At 45.4% G+C, this 21,450-nt stretch overlaps 1 protein-coding gene across 2 annotated transcripts in view; it reads right to left on the bottom strand.

Moving 5' to 3' along the window:
- Positions 1–21,450, bottom strand: part of tbc1d14 (TBC1 domain family, member 14) — a 99,260-nt gene that overhangs the window by 74,685 nt on the left and 3,125 nt on the right. The window contains exon 2 of one of the 2 annotated variants that reach the window (XM_060916116.1): positions 8,834–9,043. The exons of the other annotated variant lie outside the window; for it this stretch is intronic. Within the exon in view, the coding sequence (XP_060772099.1) occupies positions 8,834–9,043 (210 nt within the window). The remainder of the gene's footprint in view (positions 1–8,833; positions 9,044–21,450) is intronic. 2 annotated transcript variants of the gene reach the window in all.

The raw sequence follows: 21,450 nt of genomic DNA, 5'->3' as shown, positions 1-21,450 counted from the left end.
GTGCTTGGTGAGTTTGAGGACTCTAGCTGCTGAGTTTTGGATGGACTGCAGGCGATTGAGCAATGTGGCAGGGAGACCATAAAAGAGAGAACTGCAGTAGTCAAGCTGAGAAAAGATAAATGCATTGACCAACATTTTGGCATCAGTTTCAAAGAGAAGTGGGCGGAGATGTGCAATATTGCGGAGGTAAAAGCAAGCATTCTTAGTAACGAGTTTAAAATGGGGTTCAAACATAAGGGTGGAGTCAAAGAGAACTCCAAGGTTTTTTATAACTTGGAAAGGACTAATAGACACACCACCAACATCAATACTGAAATTGGAGAAGTTCAGAACCCGTCTTTTGGAACCTACTAATAGAACCTCCGTTTTGCTAGCATTAAGTTTAAGGCAGTTCTTATGCAACCATTGCTTAAGGTCAGTGATGCAAGTCCTTAGCAGCTGAACAGAGGCTATGGAAGGGGTGATAGTGATGTAGATTTGAATGTCATCAGCATAGCAATGAAAGTTAAGACCATGGTTATGAATAATCTGGCCTATAGGAGAAACCTATAAAAAGAAGGGGACCAAGGACAGAACCCTGAGGCACACCTTGAGCAACAGTAGCAGTGGATGATTTATGAACACCAATAGAAATAAACTGTTGCCTGTTTGCTAGATATGACTGAAACCAGGCTAAAGCTAAGCCAAAAGAAGATAGCCTGGAAACAAGTCTCTCATGATGTACAGTGTCAAAGGCAGCTGTGAGGTCCAAGAGAACAAGGACATTGAGATGACCAGCATCGGTTGAGAGCAGGAGGTCATTAACAACTCTTAAGAGAGCAGATTCAGTGCTGTGCAGATTGCGAAAGCCTGACTGAAAGGGTTCATAGAGATGATTGCGAGCAAGGAAAGTATGAAGCTCAGAGGCTACAACTCACTCCATTACTTTAGCTAGGAAAGGGAGATTTGAAATGGGTCTGTAATTGGACAGTGAAAGAGGATCTAGACCAGGTTTCTTTAGTATTGGTGTAACAAGCCATTTTGAGGGAGATGGGAACAGTGCCTAAAGCAAAACACTGATTAATCATATGAGCAATATAAGGGGAGATAGCAGATACACAGGATTTAAGAAGTACAGTGGGCGCAGGGTCCAGCAGACATGAGGAGGAGGAGGACTTTGTAATGATTTCCGAAACTTTAGAAGAATCAACAGGGGTGAAAGCAGAAAGACAGCAGTCAGCTTTATGAGAAGGAGCTACTTGCGAGACAGAAGAATGAATTTCAGAATGGAAGCGTTTGTAAATACTGTCAAAAGGTTTAATAGTTAATATCTCATGCAAAATATCCTAACTCTGATTAAACACTGGCTTTAAATACTGGTAGCAAATAACATCAGCCTTCAAGACCTCGTTCTCCAGCCATCACAGAGCGAAAGAGCTCTGCTCCTGGAATTTTTTTCCTGTGAGGAAACAGACCGTGACGGACAGACACAGCAAGTCACAGAATAACTAGCATAAACCGGATGTAAGGGAGTGGTGGAGGAGCTGTGAAACTAAACCCAATCTCACAGGAAAGGCCCGGTTCCACTGGCCGATGGACACAAAACGTATGCAAAAAGGACACAGCGGACGAGCAAAATTTCGGGGGTGGCTCTATCCGTTTTCATCCGCTCCAGAAATGGACAAAATTGGCGAAAATTTGCGAAAACAGAACGGAAAAGAAGGGACGTGGGTAGTATATAGCGGGGATGTTAAACGCATGTTCATAGGAAGCCTAGCGGATGAAAGCGGATGGAAGTGGATGACAGCTCCGAAGGGGTTACCGGTGATAACTGAGAAGCGGACGCATAGCAGAAAGAGCGGATGCATAGCGGATGAAGGGGATGCATCACGTACGCCTAACGGAAACAAAGGGGATGTTGCGTGGATGTATATTGGATGCAGACCGTTCACTGCGCATGCGGGGGGTATGAATTGCGTCTGCTCCGCGGATATAAAGGGATGCAGCACGCACGCCGTCAGCATAAAGCGGAAAGACGTGCTGGCGGCTACATCGATACATCTCTACTACTAGATGATTTTCTCCCCCTTTTTATACAAAATATCGATTGTCCGCTAGGTGTCCTTCTACATACTCTAGACATACTCCAGACATCCTAAATATACGAGATACATCCCAGATATAAACGCTTTGTCCGTTTTGAATACTTTATATACGAGATGCATACGCTTACATCCTTTCTATTTCCGTGCTACTAACGATGAATAGACGTTTCATGTACCTTATCTTTCCTCCCTCTTTCCGTTTTCAGCTGCAGCGGATGTGAGTTGCGAGGATGCCCAGAGGATGCAGAGAGGATACAGCAGATGTTTAACGGATGATGACGGACATGGAACGTTTGTTGCTCGTATATGTCGTGGATTTACATCGTACACGGCGGAAAGTTCATCCGTTCTAAAAGTTTTGTGCAGCTCAAAACTTTTTGCGCGGATGAAATCACAGTGGACGGATGCTCGATGGATAGAGCGTATGAAGCACGTATGCAATGAGTACACAACGGATGCATAGCGTTTTCCAACGGATGGCAAATATTTTTTTACGTTTTACATCCTCTTTGCATCCGTAAGTGCAGTGGGACCGGGCCTGAATATAATGGTAAAATCATCAGGAAGGGGTCAAAGAGCTTAAACCCTGAGGAGATAAACACCAGGATGAGAATGAGTACAAGTCACAGGAAATCATGCTCAGAGGGAAACATGAACCAATTAATTAGCATATTATCCATAAATTACTGGATATACTGTCAAACTGAGGCAGCTGGGGAACCGATAACAAAAAGGAAATGCCAAAAGTAAAAACACTGGAAAGTGGGTCAAGTGAATGATTTACATTTCTGGCAGATGCCCTTATCTAGAGCAGCTTTCAAAAGTGCTTTGAAGTCTCCATCAATAAATGCATTCTGATACACCGAGGTGCCAAAACAAAGAAGAGTCTTGATGCTTGCCTTCCTTGTACCCTGAGAGATGGTAGGACCAGTTGAGCAGTGCAAGAGGATCGGAGAGAGCATGGTGCGACAAGTGCTTTGAGATTAAGTGGGTGCTGGTCCATTTTCAGCTTTGTAGGCAAGCATCAGCATTTTAAATCCGACGCGGGCAGCTGCAGGAAGTCAGTGGAGGGACAGTGGCGTAGCAATAGGGTCGTGTTGAAGAACTTAGGAAGGTTGGAAAGGAGTCATACAGCTGCATTCTGGATCAGTGGTCAGAGGCAGACCTTTCAGGGACGAGCCGCAGTCTCAAAATGATAAGGGACTAAAACTAGCATCCGGGTGATCTGTGACCATGACAAACTAGCAACGTGAGAGGAAAATATGGTCCATGGTTACCCCAAGGTTGCATGCAGTGACCAAAGGTGAGATTAGAGAGTTGTCCCGGGACATCACAAGATCCGGATGTGGGGATGAATCAAATGGGATGAACAGCAGTTCAGTTTTGCTGGGATTAAATTTCAGCTGATAAGCTGCCATCCATGAGGAGATGTCTGCCAGACATGCTGAGATGAGAGGAGAAACATGAGCGTCTGAGGGAGGGAAAAAAAACGAGGAGTTGAGCGTCATCCACATAGCAGTGGTATGGGAACCCATGGGAGGATACGACCTCACCAAGAGATCGAGTGTAGAGGGAGAACAGAAGAGGGTCAAGTACAGGCCTCAACGTTAACTTTTGACACCTTTTGCACCCCTTGAATTTCCTTTTGCCCGAAAGTTTTGCAGTATCTCAGCAAGTTTTCAAGTGCACGGTTCAAGGCAACACTGATATGTTTTCTAGGGGTATAATTGGGTTATGTAGACAAAAGTACATGTTAAAAAAATTATTATTTTTTAAAAAAACATTTATTTCTGCAACAGAACAACAAGACAAGTCCTGAAAACATGAAACATAAAATCAATGCAAGACTTGCGTATGGTACGAGTACACAATACGTCTTTTTATATAGAGTTTAGGACACAAAACACACTTTGTTTTGCCTAAAAGTGACTAGCAATATTGAAAATATGAATTATAAAACGAAACACATTATAAAACAGGAGTCTGGACTGAAGTACTGTCTTATCATTCAGTTTGCCGTTGCATTTAGGAGGAAATTAATCAACCCTCCATTGAGTTCCCTGACATCTCAGACTACCTGGTGCTGCAGACATCGTTCTACACGGACACACAGATGAAAACCCGGAAGAGTATGGAGGAGAACAACTTTTTATATGGGGCTGGGTTAAAGATCCAGGGATCAGGACACTACAAAATAAATCCTGTATCGTTTTTGCCCGGGTAAGGAGGAGTTTCTGGGCTTGTTGTCCGTGTCTTTGCGATGATTTCTAGGACACTACAAGTTTTGGTATCGGGTATGAACAAACAACTGCTGCTCGATTCCCAATCCTCCCTGCTCTTCCCTTCCAGCAGGCATCACAGATCCATAGAATTACCCACAAATGTATACATCTCTCTCTCTCCCTCCCTTTGTGCGTGCGATTTCCAGTCACTTTTGATTCTTTTGACTGCTGAGAATCCCTGGTCAGCTACTTGATAGGCAGATGGTAAACACTATATGCACCACTTTAAGAACACGCACATGTGCCAGAAGAGAGCCAATCAGAATCGACGTTACAAATCAGGAGGGAAAAAAACAAAATGATGATCAAAATGATGTTTTTTGTAATCTACTTCCTCGAAAATCATTTTTTTGCTTAAAGAAGCCGACCATAGGTGTGCCCGAATGGGCCTAACTCGCTAAAATATTTCCGCCCGAACGTCTTGGTCCGGCAAATCGGGCATTCGGGCAATGCCTAGCGTTGAGGCAAGAAGTACCTTGTGGGACACCAATGGAGAGTCTGCATGAAGCAGACATAGATCCCCTCCACGTTATCTGATATGACTGACCTTCCAGGTAGGAAGCAAACCATTTCCATGCTGTGCCATGAATTCCAAGACTAATGAGGATGGACAAGAGTCTTGTGGTTGACAATGTCAAATGCTGATGAAAGGTCAAGGAGCATGAGAACTGATGACAGTTTGGCTTATCTCGGAGCATGTAGTTTTTCAGTGATGGCCAAAATGGCAGACTCTGTAGAACGTACCACTTTGAAGCCAGACTGATTCGGATCTTGGACGTTGCTCTGTGAGAAGTAGAGTCAGGTGATTGTAGACAGTGCTAAAGACCAGGATCAGGGCATTTCCTCCTTTGTCTGTGGGAAGGCAGCTGTTGAGTTTCAGGGAGAAGGAAAGCAGAAAGAGGGAGAAGGCAAGAGGACCGAAGCTGGTCAGAGTGGAGGCTGAAGTCTCAGAGGAGAGCGAAAGGGGTGTGGTCAGTAATTAAAAAACTGTGTCCATTTCTTCATGAAAGTCTCCTAGGGGACCAGGATGGCAGCAGGTGAGAAGGTTGATCTGAGAAGTAACTGTAACTACATGGAAAGATATGATGAGATGAGCCAGGAGGAGAGGTGTGAAGCACTATCTCTGAGACAACAGCGGACCTGTGCCACCACCCCAGCCAGCTTCTCGTGAAGCATGTGAGAAAGTACAAGTAGAGGACAGAACAGCCAGTGTAGCGGAGTTCTGTGAAGATATCCAGGTCTCAGGTAATGCCAGAAAGTTAAGAGAGAAATTGGAAACTAAAACTGCAATAAAATCAGCTTTCTTTCCAGCACACCGGCAGTTCCAGAGCCCACCTTCCACCACTGTTTGGGACTGGGACAACAGTGGAGTAAGGATGAGGTTACCGGTAGTTCGGCTTCTGGTTTGTGGACGAGAGCTTCAAGGTCTATAAGAAGTGATGAAAGAGACGGGTTTGAGGCACATCTTCAGCCGAGTTAGGAGCGAGGGCAGTGAGTTTATGTGGGGCTGAGAGGGAATCCTAACTGAACAAGAAGCGGTAACATACCACTAAATGCAACACTTTATCTAAATGTATGCTTCTTACCATTGCAGGGTATGTCCTAGCTGCTACGATACACCTTCAGTGTATCTTACTAAGCCCCACCCACAAGTCACACCTTAAAAGGATAGTTCGGGATTTTTGACATGAATCTGTATGGCATCCCCATCAATAGTGTCGTGCAAACACACTGACTTACCCCTGACAGCATCCTGTGAGTCCAGTTCTTGTCCAGTTTTGGTCCAGACGAAAGTAGTCCGGCAAGTTTGTTGGGGTCACGAAAGTAGGCTACGTTCACACTGCAGGCTGAAGTGACTCAAATCCGATCTTTTCGCCCATATGTGACCTGTATCCGATCTTTTATTGACAATATGAACGACACAGATCCGATTTTTTCAAATCCGACCCAGGCCGTTTGGATATGTGGTCCTAATTCCGATTCCTATCCGCTCTTTTCATATGCGACTTCAGTCTGAACCGCCAGGTCGCATTCATCTGACTTACACGTCATCAACAAGCCACAAACGTCACTATTCTGCGCTGAAGTAGGCGGCGGGTCTCTCAAAAAAAGTTACAACAACATGGCGCATGACATCAATGCGAGGGACGCTTCGGGCTGTGAAGGTTCTGAATCTTCTCAATGGAAGGACGCAGAGGTTAGGGAGCTGATTTCCATTTGGGGGGATGCAGCTATTCAAGCTAGATTGGATGAGTCATACCGCAACCGGGCGGTTTTACTTCCGTAAACACTGGCCATGCTCACTGCGTGTGACGTCGTCGTATCCTGCAATGCGCATGCGGAACACTTTTAGGTCGCTTTTCGTTCATACCGAGGATCACATACAAGTCGCATATATTTGTTAATGTGAACGACCTCACAAAAAAATCGGATTTCACAAAAAAATCGGAATTGAGCATTAAGCCTTGCAGTGTGAACGTAGCGTAAAACGTTTTTCGTCTCAAAACAGTATGTGTTCAAAAGAGTGATATATTTGCATCACAAAACCGTTGCCAAATAAAAAGTCAGACCTCGAAATCGCTTGGCACTATTTTCTCTCCCTCGGTATCACTGCGCGCTGCCGCCAGGTGACAGCCACGGCTGTTTCATTCATTGTTTACTAGTGATGGGAATTTCGGCTCTTTTCGGGAGCCGGCTCTTTTGGCTCTTCTTACTATAAGGAGCCGGCTCTTTCGGCTCCTGAGATTTTATTTTTGATTTAAAGGAATACGCCACCCCCAGATGAAATTGAGTCAGTCCCTGCAGTCCCTAGAGTTGGATGAGTGAGCCAAAGCGTTTTGTAGCCGACCCAGCCATTGTCCTGATCTATAAACGCCCCGGTTAGCTTAGTCATTGTAATCAGGCATGTCCAGCTAGCATTGTCGTTGCAAAAGTGAATTAAATAACTCAAGATTGTTTATAATTATTTCTCATGATTTGTACAGTCACATCGAGTACACATATCAATGCAAATTAGCACGAAGGGATTTACTAGACCAATTTATATCGGGAACTATTTTCAGCCACAGCACAGGCAAAGCACCGCTGCAGGCACAAAGACACCGCGCAGCGCCTGAAAACGGGTGCGCAGCGCCTGAAAACACGTTTTCAGGCGCTGCGCGGTGTCTTTGCGCCTTCCTTTTCCTACCTATTCCTTTAATTGCTGCAATTAACTAGTTAATTCTGATTCTATTTCTCCTCTGTTATAATCTGTCCTGCTTTTGAAAAGATCCTCTCTGGGGGGACAGATGCTGCCACTATACACATCCTCCGTGCCATCACGTGTGTAAGCCGTGGACAGAGTGCAGCCTTGGTCTCCCACCAGCTTAGTGGGTCTGCGTTTCGCTGTCACCTGGCGGCAGCGCGCAGTGATAAGAAGGGAGAGAAAATAGTGCCAAGCGATTTCGAGGTCTGACTTTTTATTTGGCAACGGTTTTGTGATGCAAATATATCACTCTTTTGAACACGTACTGTTTTGAGACGAAAAACGTTTTACTTTCGTGACCCCAACAAACTTGCCGGACTACTTTCATCTGGACCAAAACTGGACAAGAACTGGACTCACAGGATGCTGTCAGGGGTAAGTCAGTGTGTTTGCGCGACACTATTGATGGGGATGCCATACAGATTCATGTCAAAAATCCCGAACTATCCCTTTAAGGGAGGCGGAAATTACTCGATTAGCCACCTGAGAGAACCAATTAACACTGACCAGCAGACACTTCCAAACACCACTGCAGATTCAACAATACTAGTGGCAAGAACCTAGATCTAATGGAGCCCAGTAGATCGGACGCCAAAGTGAAAACCCTGCTTCGCCAGTACAGAATAAATTCAAAGATAGAACACCTTAAAGTATGCTGAATAAAGAGCTGGATACACCTTCAATACATGTTCGTAAGCCCTGCCCACAACTGGATCTCTGAATTTCTTAATTAGGTTAAATGATATGCATCATTTATGAGCCAATCTGCATGTGGAGGAAAGTAGAGCGAAATATGCATTCCATCACATGCTTGGATCTCGGTCTTGTCGGAATCCGATTCCTTCCAGCTAATCGGATCATGGTCAAGTTATAGTTTAACCAAGTCACGTCATAAAATAAATTATTTAGCTGCTAGTGTACGGTCATACGGCAGCTAAACACACCCGACAGCGATGGGTGTGGCATCGTCAGGAATCTGAGCTCTAGCCAGCAACATAAATATTTCATTTATGCCAATGGACCATTGCAACACAACTCGTCTGCAAAACAAACAGACCCAATATCCTCAACAGTGTCCATGAGCCTTTTCAGATCCATGCCCGAGTCTCATCTTTGCTTTCAGAGCTGCTGCTGGAATCATACAGACTGCCCTGTTGTTCATCCCAGGACTCATACACAATCTGCTCATAAACACACACACAGTAGTGCTTGATGCTCGTTACCCTCAGGGGAGCTGAGCTCCAGGGTCGGGATGCCCGAGTCCTGCGATGACGCCACGCTGTGCTGCTCCTCCTCACCACAGGGGGCACTGTGCAGAGACACTGAGCCTGAAGCCGAGCGGCAGTACAGTGGCGTGGAGCCCAAACACACACGGTGAAGGAGATTTGGAGCACGTGGTCCAAAGACACAGCCGTTTTCAGCGGTGTGAAAAGCTACAGAGGAAACAGTTAACATTCAGACACGTCACAGTGGCACAGGAACAATAAATAAACCTTATCAGGAACAGGCAGGCTCTCGGTTACCAACAGACCATAAAACTCCAAAAACAATCCTCCATAATCAGTGCTGAAGGATTTATTTTTGCTGACATTAAACTATCATCCAGCTCTCCTTTTTTAACTTGACGACTGTTTGCTATCAAACCTACAAGAGCGATGGCTGTAATGTGAACAATAGTGTGCAACGTAACCGAGGTTCACTTTACTGCATGTGCATTATTTTTATTTCCATTGTGTCTTCGAGACTCGATACAGACTTACTGAAGTACTGGTGTTATATATCATCGCTCCGACTGCGTTCAATTTTATATCCTTGCCTTTTTTTGTACCTACACTTTCATGTTTCATTTTATCTTTGTGCATTCTACTGCATTACTGATCAGTTCATTTTTCAAACTTAACCCAACTTGCTTCCCGAGCTATCAGATTATTATTATTGAAATTAAATCATTTATCTATCATTATAAGCACAAGCTCTGTTCTTGAAAACCATAGGACCTATTTATCTCATCTCATCTCATTATCTGCAGCCGCTTTATCCTGTTCTACAGGGTCGCAGGGGAGCTGGAGCCTATCCCAGCTGACTACGGGCGAAAGGCGGGGTACACCCTGGACAAGTCGCCAGGTCATCACAGGGCTGACACATAGACACAGACAACCATTCACACTCACATTCACACCTACGGTCAATTTAGAGTCACCAGTTAACCTAACCTGCATGTCTTTGGACTGTGGGGGAAACCGGAGCACCCGGAGGAAACCCACGCGGACACGGGGAGAACATGCAAACTCCGCACAGAAAGGCCCTCGCCGGCCACGGGGCTCGAACCCAGGACCTTCTTGCTGTGAGGCGACAGCGCTAACCACTACACCACCGTGCTGCCCAGAAGAGAGCACTTTTCAGATTAAAAAAGAAAAAACATAATGAAGGCTATTGGGTTTTGGTGCAAAATGGTGAGTCAGTCAAAGTGTCCAGAAGAACTGGGGCTGGTTCTGGAAGATGCTCAGTAAAACCTACAACTCATTTCCACATAAAACTGCACTCACTGGACCTGAGACTAGCATTTTTTATTTTTTTTTATAAATTTGGGTCGTCTCACACCAAATCCTGACTGTTTCATTTATTATGGCTCACCGATTACTGTTTAAACATTTCATTTAATTATTTTTTAATCCATTTCTGGTCTACAGCATTTCTTTACATGTGACTTGCACAGAACTGGATAGTTTTGTATTTTACCATAGAGCCAAATAATGAAAGTAAATCTGAATATCTTATTCACTCACATTTTGAAGTTGTTGTGACTTAAATATTTAACTTTTAAACCATAAGAAACACATATCCACCCCAAACACATGCTGTGTCCCAAATCGCACTCCAATACCTAATAATTCATCATTTATTTGTTCTACAGTGGGGCAAAAAAGTATTTAGTCAGCCACCAATTGTGCAAGTTCTCCCACTTAAAAAGATGAGAGAGGCCTGTAATTTTCATCATAGGTACACTTCAACTATGAGAGACAGAATGGGGGGAAAGAATCCAGGAAATCACATTGTAGGATTTTTAATGAATTAATTGGTAAATTCCTCGGTAAAATAAGTATTTGGTCACCTACAAACAAGCAAGATTTCTGGCTCTCACAGACCTGTAACAACTTCTTTAAGAGGCTCCTCTGTCCTCCACTCGTTACCTGTATTAATGGCACCTGTTTGAACTCGTTATCAGTATAAAAGACACCTGTCCACAACCTCAAACAGTCACACTCCAAACTCCACTATGGCCAAGACCAAAGAGCTGTCAAAGGACACCAGAAACAAAATTGTAGACCTGCACCAGGCTGGGAAGACTGAATCTGCAATAGGTAAGCAGCTTGGTGTGAAGAAATCAACTGTGGGAGCAATTATTAGAAAATGGAAGACATACAAGACCACTGATAATCTCCCTCGATCTGGGGCTCCACGCAAGATCTCACTCCGTGGGGTCAAAATGATCACAAGAACGGTGAGCAAAAATCCCAGAACCACACGGGGGGGACCTAGTGAATGACCTGCAGAGAGCTGGGACCAAAGTAACAAAGGCTACCATCAGTAACACACTACGCCGCCAGGGACTCAAATCCTGCAGTGCCAGACGTGTCCCCCTGCTTAAGCCAGTACATGTCCAGGCCCGTCTGAAGTTTGCTAGAGAGCATTTGGATGATCCAGAAGAGGATTGGGAGAATGTCATATGGTCAGATGAAACCAAAATAGAACTTTTTGGTAAAAACTCAACTTGTGTTTGGAGGAGAAAGAATGCTGAGTTGCATCCAAAGAACACCATACCTACTGTGAAGCATGGGGGTGGAAACATCATGCTTTGGGGCTGTTTTTCTGCAAAGGGACCAGGACGACTGATCCGTGTAAAGGAAAGAATGAATGGGGCCATGTATCGTGAGATTTTGAGTGAAAACCTCCTTCCATCAGCAAGGGCATTGAAGATGAAACGTGGCTGGGTCTTTCAGCATGACAATGATCCCAAACACACCGCCCGGGCAACGAAGGAGTGGCTTCGTAAGAAGCATTTCAAGGTCCTGGAGTGGCCTAGCCAGTCTCCAGATCTCAACCCCATAGAAAATCTTTGGAGGGAGTTGAAAGTCCGTGTTGCCCAGCGACAGCCCCAAAACATCACTGCTCTAGAGGAGATCTGCATGGAGGAATGGGCCAAAATACCAGCAACAGTGTGTGAAAACCTTGTGAAGACTTACAGAAAACGTTTGACCTCTGTCATTGCCAACAAAGGGTATATAACAAAGTATTGAGATGAACTTTTGTTATTGACCAAATACTTATTTTCCACCATAATTTGCAAATAAATTCTTTAAAAATCAGACAGTGTGATTTTCTGGATTTTTTTTTCTCATTCTGTCTCTCAGTTGAAGTGTACCTATGATGAAAATTACAGGCCTCTCTCATCTTTTTAAGTGGGAGAACTTGCACAATCGGTGACTGACTAAATACTTTTTTGCCCCACTGTATATTAAACATGAAAAACACACACTGAGAACTGGGCTCGTTCACGGGTGGCTCGTTATCCCCTGAAGGGAAACGGCCTTGAAAAGGGCTGTATTGTAAACAATAGTGTGCAACGTAACCGAGGTTCACTTTGCTGTATGTGCATTATTTTTATTTCCATTGTGTCTTCGAGATTCGATACAGACTTACTGAAGTACTGGTGTTCTATATCATCACTCCGACTGCGTTACTCACTCGCTTTCAGTTTGGACACGAAATCTTGAAAAGGTTTTCAACAACCTGAACGCAGACTCTGAAACTTACATGAAACTTGACCTGGACACTTTGTATAAGGCCCGTCTGTATGTGCATGGTAGATGTAATCCGATCCGGGCGTGTGAGGCGAGGGTGAGAGTCAACATGACCAGAACAAGAAGGCTTTTCAATCATACTGCTGGTTTTGTGAACAAGTTTGAAATTTATTTCCATCTCAGCAAAATATCCAATTTAAACAAAACGAGAAGAAAGAGTTTGTGACTGAAATAAAATCCTTCAGGATTTCAGATTTGCGTGACAATCAGGAACTGGGACCCTCTAGTCATGGAAAATAACATAAAATGCATACAGTATCCATCACTGATACTAATATACAACACATTTATCATCTTACTTTAGCAATATTAAACAGGCACGACGTGGGAATAACTGCACACAAAATAAAGGGGTTTTATGAAAGAAAAACAGGGAAAACTTTTGTTTAACCATGTTCATGTTCTACAGTGGTGCTTGAAACCTTGTGAACCCTTTAGAATTTTCTATATTTCTGCATAAATATGACCTAAAACATGATCAGATTTTCACACAAGTCCTAAAAGTAGATAAAGAGAACCCAGTTAAACAAATGAGACAAAAATATTATACTTGGTCATTTATTTATTGAGGAAAATGATCCAATATTACATATCTGTGAGGGGCAAAAGTATGTGAACCTCTAGGATTAGCAGTTAATTTGAAGGTGAAATTAGAGTCAGGTGTTTTCAATCAATGGGACGACAATCAGGTGTGAGTGGGCACCCTGTTTTATTTAAAGAACAGGGATCTATCAAAGTCTGATCCTCACAACACATGTTTGTGGAAGTGTATCATGGCACGAACAAAGGAGATTTCTGAGGACCTCAGAAAAAGCGTTCTTGATGCTCATCAGGCTGGAAAAGGTTACAAAACCATCTCTAAAGAGTTTGGACTCCACCAATCCACAGTCAGACAGATTGTGTACAAATGGAGGAGATTCAAGACCATTGTTACCCTCCCCAGGAGTGGTCGACCAACAAAGATCACTCCAAGAGCAAGGCGTGCAATAGTCAGCGAGGTCACAAAGGACCCCAGGGTAACTTCTAAGCAACTGAAGGCCTCTCTCACATTGGCTAATGTTAATGTTCATGAGTCCACCATCAGGAGAACACTGAACAACAATGGTGTGCATGGCAGGGTTGCAAGGAGAAAGCCAGTGCTCTCCAAAAAGAACATTGCTGCTCGTCTGCAGTTTGCTAAAGATCACGTGGACAAGCCAGAAGGCTATTGGAAAAATGTTTTGTGGACGGATGAGACCAAAATAGAACTTTTTGGTTGAGATGAGAAAAGCGTTATGTTTGTAGAAAGGAAAACACTGCATTCCAGCATAAGAACCTTATCCCATCTGTGAAACATGGTGGTGGTAGTATCATGGTTTGGGCCTGTTTTGCTGCATCTGGGCCAGGACGGCTTGCCATCATTGATGGAACAATGAATTCTGAATTATACCAGCAAATTCTAAAGGAAAATGTCAGGACATCTGTCCATGAACTGAATCTCAAGAGAAGGTGGGTCATGCAGCAAGACAACGACCCTAAGCACACAAGTCGTTCTACCAAAGAATGGTTGAAGAATAATAAAGTGAATGTTTTGGAATGACCAAGTCAAAGTCCTGACCTTAGTCCAATCGAAATGTTGTGGAAGGACCTGAAGCGAGCAGTTCATGTGAGGAAACCCACCAACATCCCAGAGTTGAAGCTGTTCTGTATGGAGGAACGGGCTAAAATTCCTCCAAGCCGGTGCGCAGGACTGATCAACAGTTACCGCAAACGTTTAGTTGCAGTAATTGCTGCACAAGGGGGTCACACCAGATACTGAAAGCAAAGGTTCACATACTTTTGCCGCTCACAGATATGTAATATTGGATCATTTTCCTCAAAAATTAAATGACCAAGTATAATATTTTTGTCTCATTTGTTTAACTGGGTTCTCTTTATCTACTTTTAGGACTTGTGTGAAAATCTGATGATGTTTTCGGTCATATTTATGTAGAAATATAGAAAATTCTAAAGGGTTCACAAACTTTCAAGCACCGCTGGACGTCTTCATTGAATTTCTGACAGATTTGAAAACATAACACTTTACTTGATGTTAAATAAGAACCTGCGTCTAGCTTGAAACTTTACTCCGAAGATCAAAAAGGTTTACACGATGATTATTCTTCCTTTAACAGACTAATTTTCGTGAGACTGTTCAGCTGCAGGTCTTCAGGCGCACTGATGGAATAATCAGCTCGCAGCAGATCACTTGTTACGACAAAATCATTCACAGAAACTTAAACAAGCGCAGATTCCAGCTTTTAAAAACATCCTTTTCTTCGTTTTGAGAAAAACTGGGAGAAATTTACACAAAAGTGAATTTCAACATTCACAAGTCTCTCACATGCAACACTCTGATGAGTTTGGTAAGAGTACACTTCCCTTTCAGAAGCAGCTTCAGGGGGAACTGGAACATCTGATCACACGCCTGTCTCACATCCCCGAGCTCAGGATAATTATCAAATCACACGCCTGTCTCACATCCCCGAGTTCAGGATAATAATCAAATCACACACCTGTCTCACATCCCCGAGTTCAGGATAATAATCAAATCACACGCCTGTCTCACATCCCCGAGTTCAGGATAATAATCAAATCACACGCCTGTCTCACATCCCCGAGTTCAGGATAATAATCAAATCACACGCCTGTCTCACATCCCCGAGCTCAGGATAATTATCAAATCACACGCCTGTCTCACATCCCCGAGTTCAGGATAATAATCAAATCACACACCTGTCTCACATCCCCGAGTTCAGGATAATTATCAAATCACATGCCTGTCTCACAACCCCGGACTCAGGATAATAATCAATCACACGCCTGTCTCACAGCCCCAAGCTCAGTATAATAATCCATCACACGCCTGTCTCACAGCCCCAAGCTCAGTATAATAATCCATCACATGCCTGTCTCACAACCCCGGACTCAGGATAATAATCAATCACACGCCTGTCTCACAGCCCCAAGCACAGTATAATAATCCATCACACGCCTGTCTCACACCCCCGAGCACAGTATAATAAACAAATCACACGCCTGTCTCACATCCCCGAGTTCAGGATAATTATCAAATCACACGCCTGTCTCACATCCCCGAGGTCAGGATAATTATCAAATCACACGCTTGTCTCACACCCCTGAGTTCAGGATAATAATCAAATCACACGCCTGTCTCACACCCCAGACTTCAGTATAATCACACGCCTGTCTCACACACCCAAGCTCAGTATAATCACACGCCTATCTCACACCCCCGAGCTCAGTATAATAATCCATCGCACGCCTGTCTCACACCCCCGGACTCAGGATAATAATCAATCACACGCCTGTCTCACACCCCCGGACTCAGGATAATAATCAATCACATGCCTGTCTCACACCCCCGAGCTCAGTATAATAATCCATCACACGCCTGTCTCACACACCCGAGCTCAGTATAATTACACGCCTGCCTCACATCCCCGAGCTCAGTATAAATCACATGCCTGCCTCACACCCCCAAGCTCAGTATAATAATCAATCACACGCCTGTCTCACCTCCATGAGTTCATTATAATAATCAATCACACGCCTGTCTCACACCCCCGAGCTCAGTATAATAATCAATCACACGCCTGTCTCACATCCCCAATCTCAGTATAACAAATAACACACCTGTCTCACACCCCCAGACTCAGGATAATGATCCATCACACGCCTGTCTCACACCCCCGAGCTCAGTTTAATAATCACATGCCTGTCTCACACCCCCGAGCTCAGTATAATAATCACACGCCTGTCTCACACCCCCAAGCTCAGTATAATAATCCATCACACGCCTGTCTCACACCCCTGAGCTCAGTATAATGATCAAACGCCTGTCTCACCTCCATGAGTTCATTATAATAATCAATCACACGCCTGTCTCACACCCCCAAGCTCAGTATAATAATCCATCACACGCCTGTCTCACACCCCCGAGCTCAGTATAATAATCAATCACACGCCTGTCTCACATCCCCAATCTCAGTATAACAAATCACACGCCTGTCTCACACCCCCAGACTCAGGATAATAATCCATCACACGCCTGTCTCACACCCCCGAGCTCAGTTTAATAATCACATGCCTGTCTCACACCCCCGAGCTCAGTATAATAATCCATCACACGCCTGTCTCACACACCCGAGCTCAGTATAATCACACGCCTGTCTCATACCCCAAAGCTCAGTATAATAATCAATCAATCACACGCCTGTCTCACCTCCATGAGTTCATTATAATAATCAATCACATGCCTGTCTCACATCCCCAATCTCAGTATAACAAATCACACGCCTGTCTCACACCCCCGGACTCAGGATAATAATCAATCACACGCCTGTCTCATACCCCCAAGCTCAGTATAATAATCAATCACACGCCTGTCTCACACCCCCAGACTCAGGATAATAATCAATCACATGCCTGTCTCACACCCCCGAGCTCAGTATAATAATCACACGCCTGTCTCACACCCCCGAGCTCAGTATAATAATCCATCACACGCCTGTCTCACACCCCCGAGCTCAGTATAATAATCAATCACACACCTGTCTCACATGCCCAATCTCAGTATAACAAATCACACGCCTGTCTCACACCCCCGGACACAGGATAATAATCCATCACACACCTGTCTCACACCCCTGAGCTCAGGATAATAATCCATCACACACCTGTCTCACACCCCCGAGCTCAGTATAATAATCACACGCCTGTCTCACACCCCCGAGCTCAGTATAATAATCACACGCCTGTCTCACAACCCCAAGCTCAGTATAATAATGCATCACACGCCTGTCTCACACCCCTGAGCTCGGTATAATAATCCATCACACACCTGTCTCACACCCCTGAGCTCGGTATAATAATCCATCACACGCCTGTCTCACACCCCCGAGCTCAGTATAATAAATCACACGCCTGTCTCACACCCCCAAGCTCAGTATAATAATCCATCACATGCCTGTCTCACACCCCCGAGCTCAGTATAATAATCCATCACACACCTGTCTCACAACCCCAAGCTCAGTATAACAAATCACAGGCCTGTCTCACACCCCCAAGCTCAGTATAATAAATCACACGCCTGTCTCACACCCCCGAGCTCAGTATAATAAATCACACGCCTGTCTCACACCCCCGAGCTCAGTATAATAATCACACGTCTGTCTCACACCCCCAAGCTCAGTATAATAATCACATGCCTGTCTCACACCCCCGAGCTCAGTATAATAATCACACGCCTGTCTCACACCCCCAAGCTCAGTATAATAATCACATGCCTGTCTCACACACCCGAGCTCAGTATAATAATCACATGCCTGTCTCACACACCCGAGCTCAGTATAATAATCACATGCCTGTCTCACACCCCCGAGCTCAGTATAATAATCACACGCCTGTCTCACACCCCCAAGCTCAGTATAATAATCACATGCCTGTCTCACACACCCGAGCTCAGTATAATAATCACATGCCTGTCTCACACACCCGAGCTCAGTATAATAATCACACGCCTGTCTCACACCCCTGAGCTCGGTATAATAATCCATCACACACCTGTCTCACACCCCCAAGCTCAGTATAATAATCCATCACACGCCTGTCTCACACCCCTGAGCTCAGTATAATAAATCACACGCCTGTCTCACACCCCCGAGCTCAGTATAATAATCCATCACACGCCTGTCTCACACAACCGAGCTCAGTATAATAATCCATCACACGCCTGTCTCACACCCCCGGATTCAGGATAATAATCAATCACACGCCTGTCTCACAGCCCCAAGCTCAGTATAATAATCCATCACACGCTTGTCTCACACCCCCGAACTCAGTATAATAATCCATCACACGCCTGTCTCACACCCCCGAGCTCAGTATAACAAATCACACGCCTGTCTCACACCCCCGAGCTCAGTATAATAATCCATCACACACCTGTCTCACAACCCCGAGCTCAGTATAACAAATCACATGCCTGTCTCACACCCCCGGACTCAGGATAATAATCAATCACACGCCTGTCTCACAGCCCCAAGCTCAGTATAATAATCCATCACACGCTTGTCTCACACCCCCAAGCTCAGTATAATAATCCATCACACGCTTGTCTCACACCCCCGAGCTCAGTATAATAATCCATCACACGCCTGTCTCACACCCCTGAGCTCAGTATAATAATCCATCACACACCTGTCTCACAACCCCGAGCTCAGTATAACAAATCATATGCCTGTCTCACACCCCCGGACTCAGGATAATAATCCATCACACGCCTGTCTCACACACCCGAGCTCAGTATAATCACACGCCTGCCTCACACCCCCAAGCTCAGTATAATAATCCATCACACGCCTGTCTCACACCCCCGAGCTCAGTATAATAATCCATCACACGCCTGTCTCACACCCCCGAGCCCAGTATAATAATCCATCACACGCCTGTCTCACATCCCCGAGCTCAGTATAAATCACATGCCTGCCTCACACCCCCAAGCTCAGTATAATAATCCATCACACGCCTGTCTCACACCCCCGAGCTCAGTTTAATAATCACATGCCTGTCTCACAACCCCGAGCTCAGTATAATAATCACACGCCTGTCTCACACCCCCAAGCTCAGTATAATAATCCATCACATGCCTGTCTCACACCCCTGAGCTCAGTATAATAATCCATCACATGCCTGTCTCACACCCCTGAGCTCAGTATAACAAATCACACGCCTGTCTCACAACCCCGAGCTCAGTGTAATAATCACACGCCTGTCTCACACCCCCGAGCTCAGTATAACAAATCACACGCCTGTCTCACACCCCCGGACTCAGGATAATAATCAATCACAGGCCTGTCTCACACCCCTAAGATCAGTATAATAATCACACGCCTGTCTCACACCCCCGAGCTCAGTATAATAATCCATCACACACCTGTCTCACACCCCCGAGCTCAGTATAATAATCCATCACACGCCTGTCTCACACCCCCGAGCTCAGTATAAATCACACGCCTGTCTCACACCCCCAAGCTCAGTATAATAATCCATCAAACGCCTGTCTCACACCCCCGAGCTCAGTATAATAAATCACACGCCTGTCTCACACCCCCAAGCTCAGTATAATAATCCATCACACGCCTGTCTCACACCCTGTGATGACCTGGCGACTTGTCCAGGGTGTACCCCGCCTTTCGCCCGTAGTCAGCTGGGATAGGCTCCAGCTTGCCTGCGACCCTGTAGAAGGATAAAGCGGCTAGAGATAATGAGATGAGATGAGACGCCTGTCTCACACCCCCGAGCTCAGTTTAATAATCACATGCCTGTCTCACACCCCCGAGCTCAGTATAAATCACACACCTGTCTCACACCCCCAAGCTCAGTATAATAATCCATCACACGCCTGTCTCACACCCCCGAGCTCAGTATAATAATCCATCACACGCCTGTCTCACACCCCCGAGGTCAGTATAATAATCCATTACACACGTGTCTCACACCCCCGAGCTCAGTATAATAATCACACACCTGTCTCACACCCCTGAGCTCAGTATAATAATCCATCACACGCCTGTCTCACACCCCTGAGGTCAGTATAATAAATCACACGCCTGTCTCACACCCCCGAGCTCAGTATAATAATCACACACCTGTCTCACACCCCCGAGCTCAGTGTAATAATCCATCACACGCCTGTCTCACACCCCCGAGCTCAGTATAATAATCCATCACACGCCTGTCTCACACCCCTGAGCTCAGTATAATAAATCACACGCCTGTCTCACACCCCCGAGCTCAGTATAATAATCCAACACACGCCTGTCTCACACCCCCGAGCTCAGTATAATAATCAATCACACACCTGTCTCACATGCCCAATCTCAGTATAACAAATCACACGCCTGTCTCACACCCCCAAGCTCAGTATAATAATCACACACCTGTCTCACACCCCCGAGCCCAGTATAATAATCCATCACACGCCTGTCTCACACCCCCAAGCCCAGTATAATAATCCATCAAACGCCTGTCTCAGGTGGTGTAGTGGTTAGCGCTGTCGCCTCACAGCAAGAAGGTCCTGGGTTCGAGCCCCGGGGCCGGCGAGGGCCTTTCTGTGTGGAGTTTGCATGTTCTCCCCGTGTCCGCGTGGGTTTCCTCCGGGTGCTCCGGTTTCCCCCACAGTCCAAAGACATGCAGGTTAGGTTAACTGGTGACTCTAAATTGACCGTAGGTGTGAATGTGAGTGTGAATGGTTGTCTGTGTCTATGTGTCAGCCCTGTGATGACCTGGCGACTTGTCCAGGGTGTACCCCGCCTTTCGCCCGTAGTCAGCTGGGATGGGCTCCAGCTTGCCTGCGACCCTGTAGAAGGATAGAGCGGCTAGAGATAATGAGATGAGAGATGAGACGCCTGTCTCACACCCCTGAGCTGAGTATAATAATTCATCACACGCCTGTCTCACACCCCTGAGATCAGTATAATAATCAGACGCCTGTCTCACACCCGAGCTCAGTATAATAATCCATCACATGCCTGTCTCACACCCCTGAGCTGAGTATAATAATTCATCACATGCCTGTCTCACACCCCTGAGATCAGTATAATAATCAGACGCCTGTCTCACACCCCCAAGCTCAGTATAATAATCCATCACACGCCTGTCTCACACCCCCGAGCCCAGTATTATCACACGCCTGTCTCACACCCCCAAGCTCACTATAATAATCCATCACACGCCTGTCTCACATCCCCGAGCTCAGTATAATAATCCATCACACGCCTGTCTCACACCCCCGAGCTCAGTATAATAATCACACACCTGTCTCACACCCCCAAGCTCAGTATAATAATCCATCACACGCCTGTCTCACACCCCCGAGCCCAGTATAATCACACGCCTGTCTCACACCCCCAAGCTCACTATAATAATCCATCACA

Source organism: Neoarius graeffei, chromosome 1 (genome assembly GCF_027579695.1).
Source record: "Neoarius graeffei isolate fNeoGra1 chromosome 1, fNeoGra1.pri, whole genome shotgun sequence".
Taxonomy (NCBI): Eukaryota; Metazoa; Chordata; class Actinopteri; order Siluriformes; family Ariidae; genus Neoarius; species Neoarius graeffei.
The sequence above is the reverse complement of the archived record's forward strand: the minus strand, read 5'-3'. Positions and strand labels throughout refer to the sequence as shown.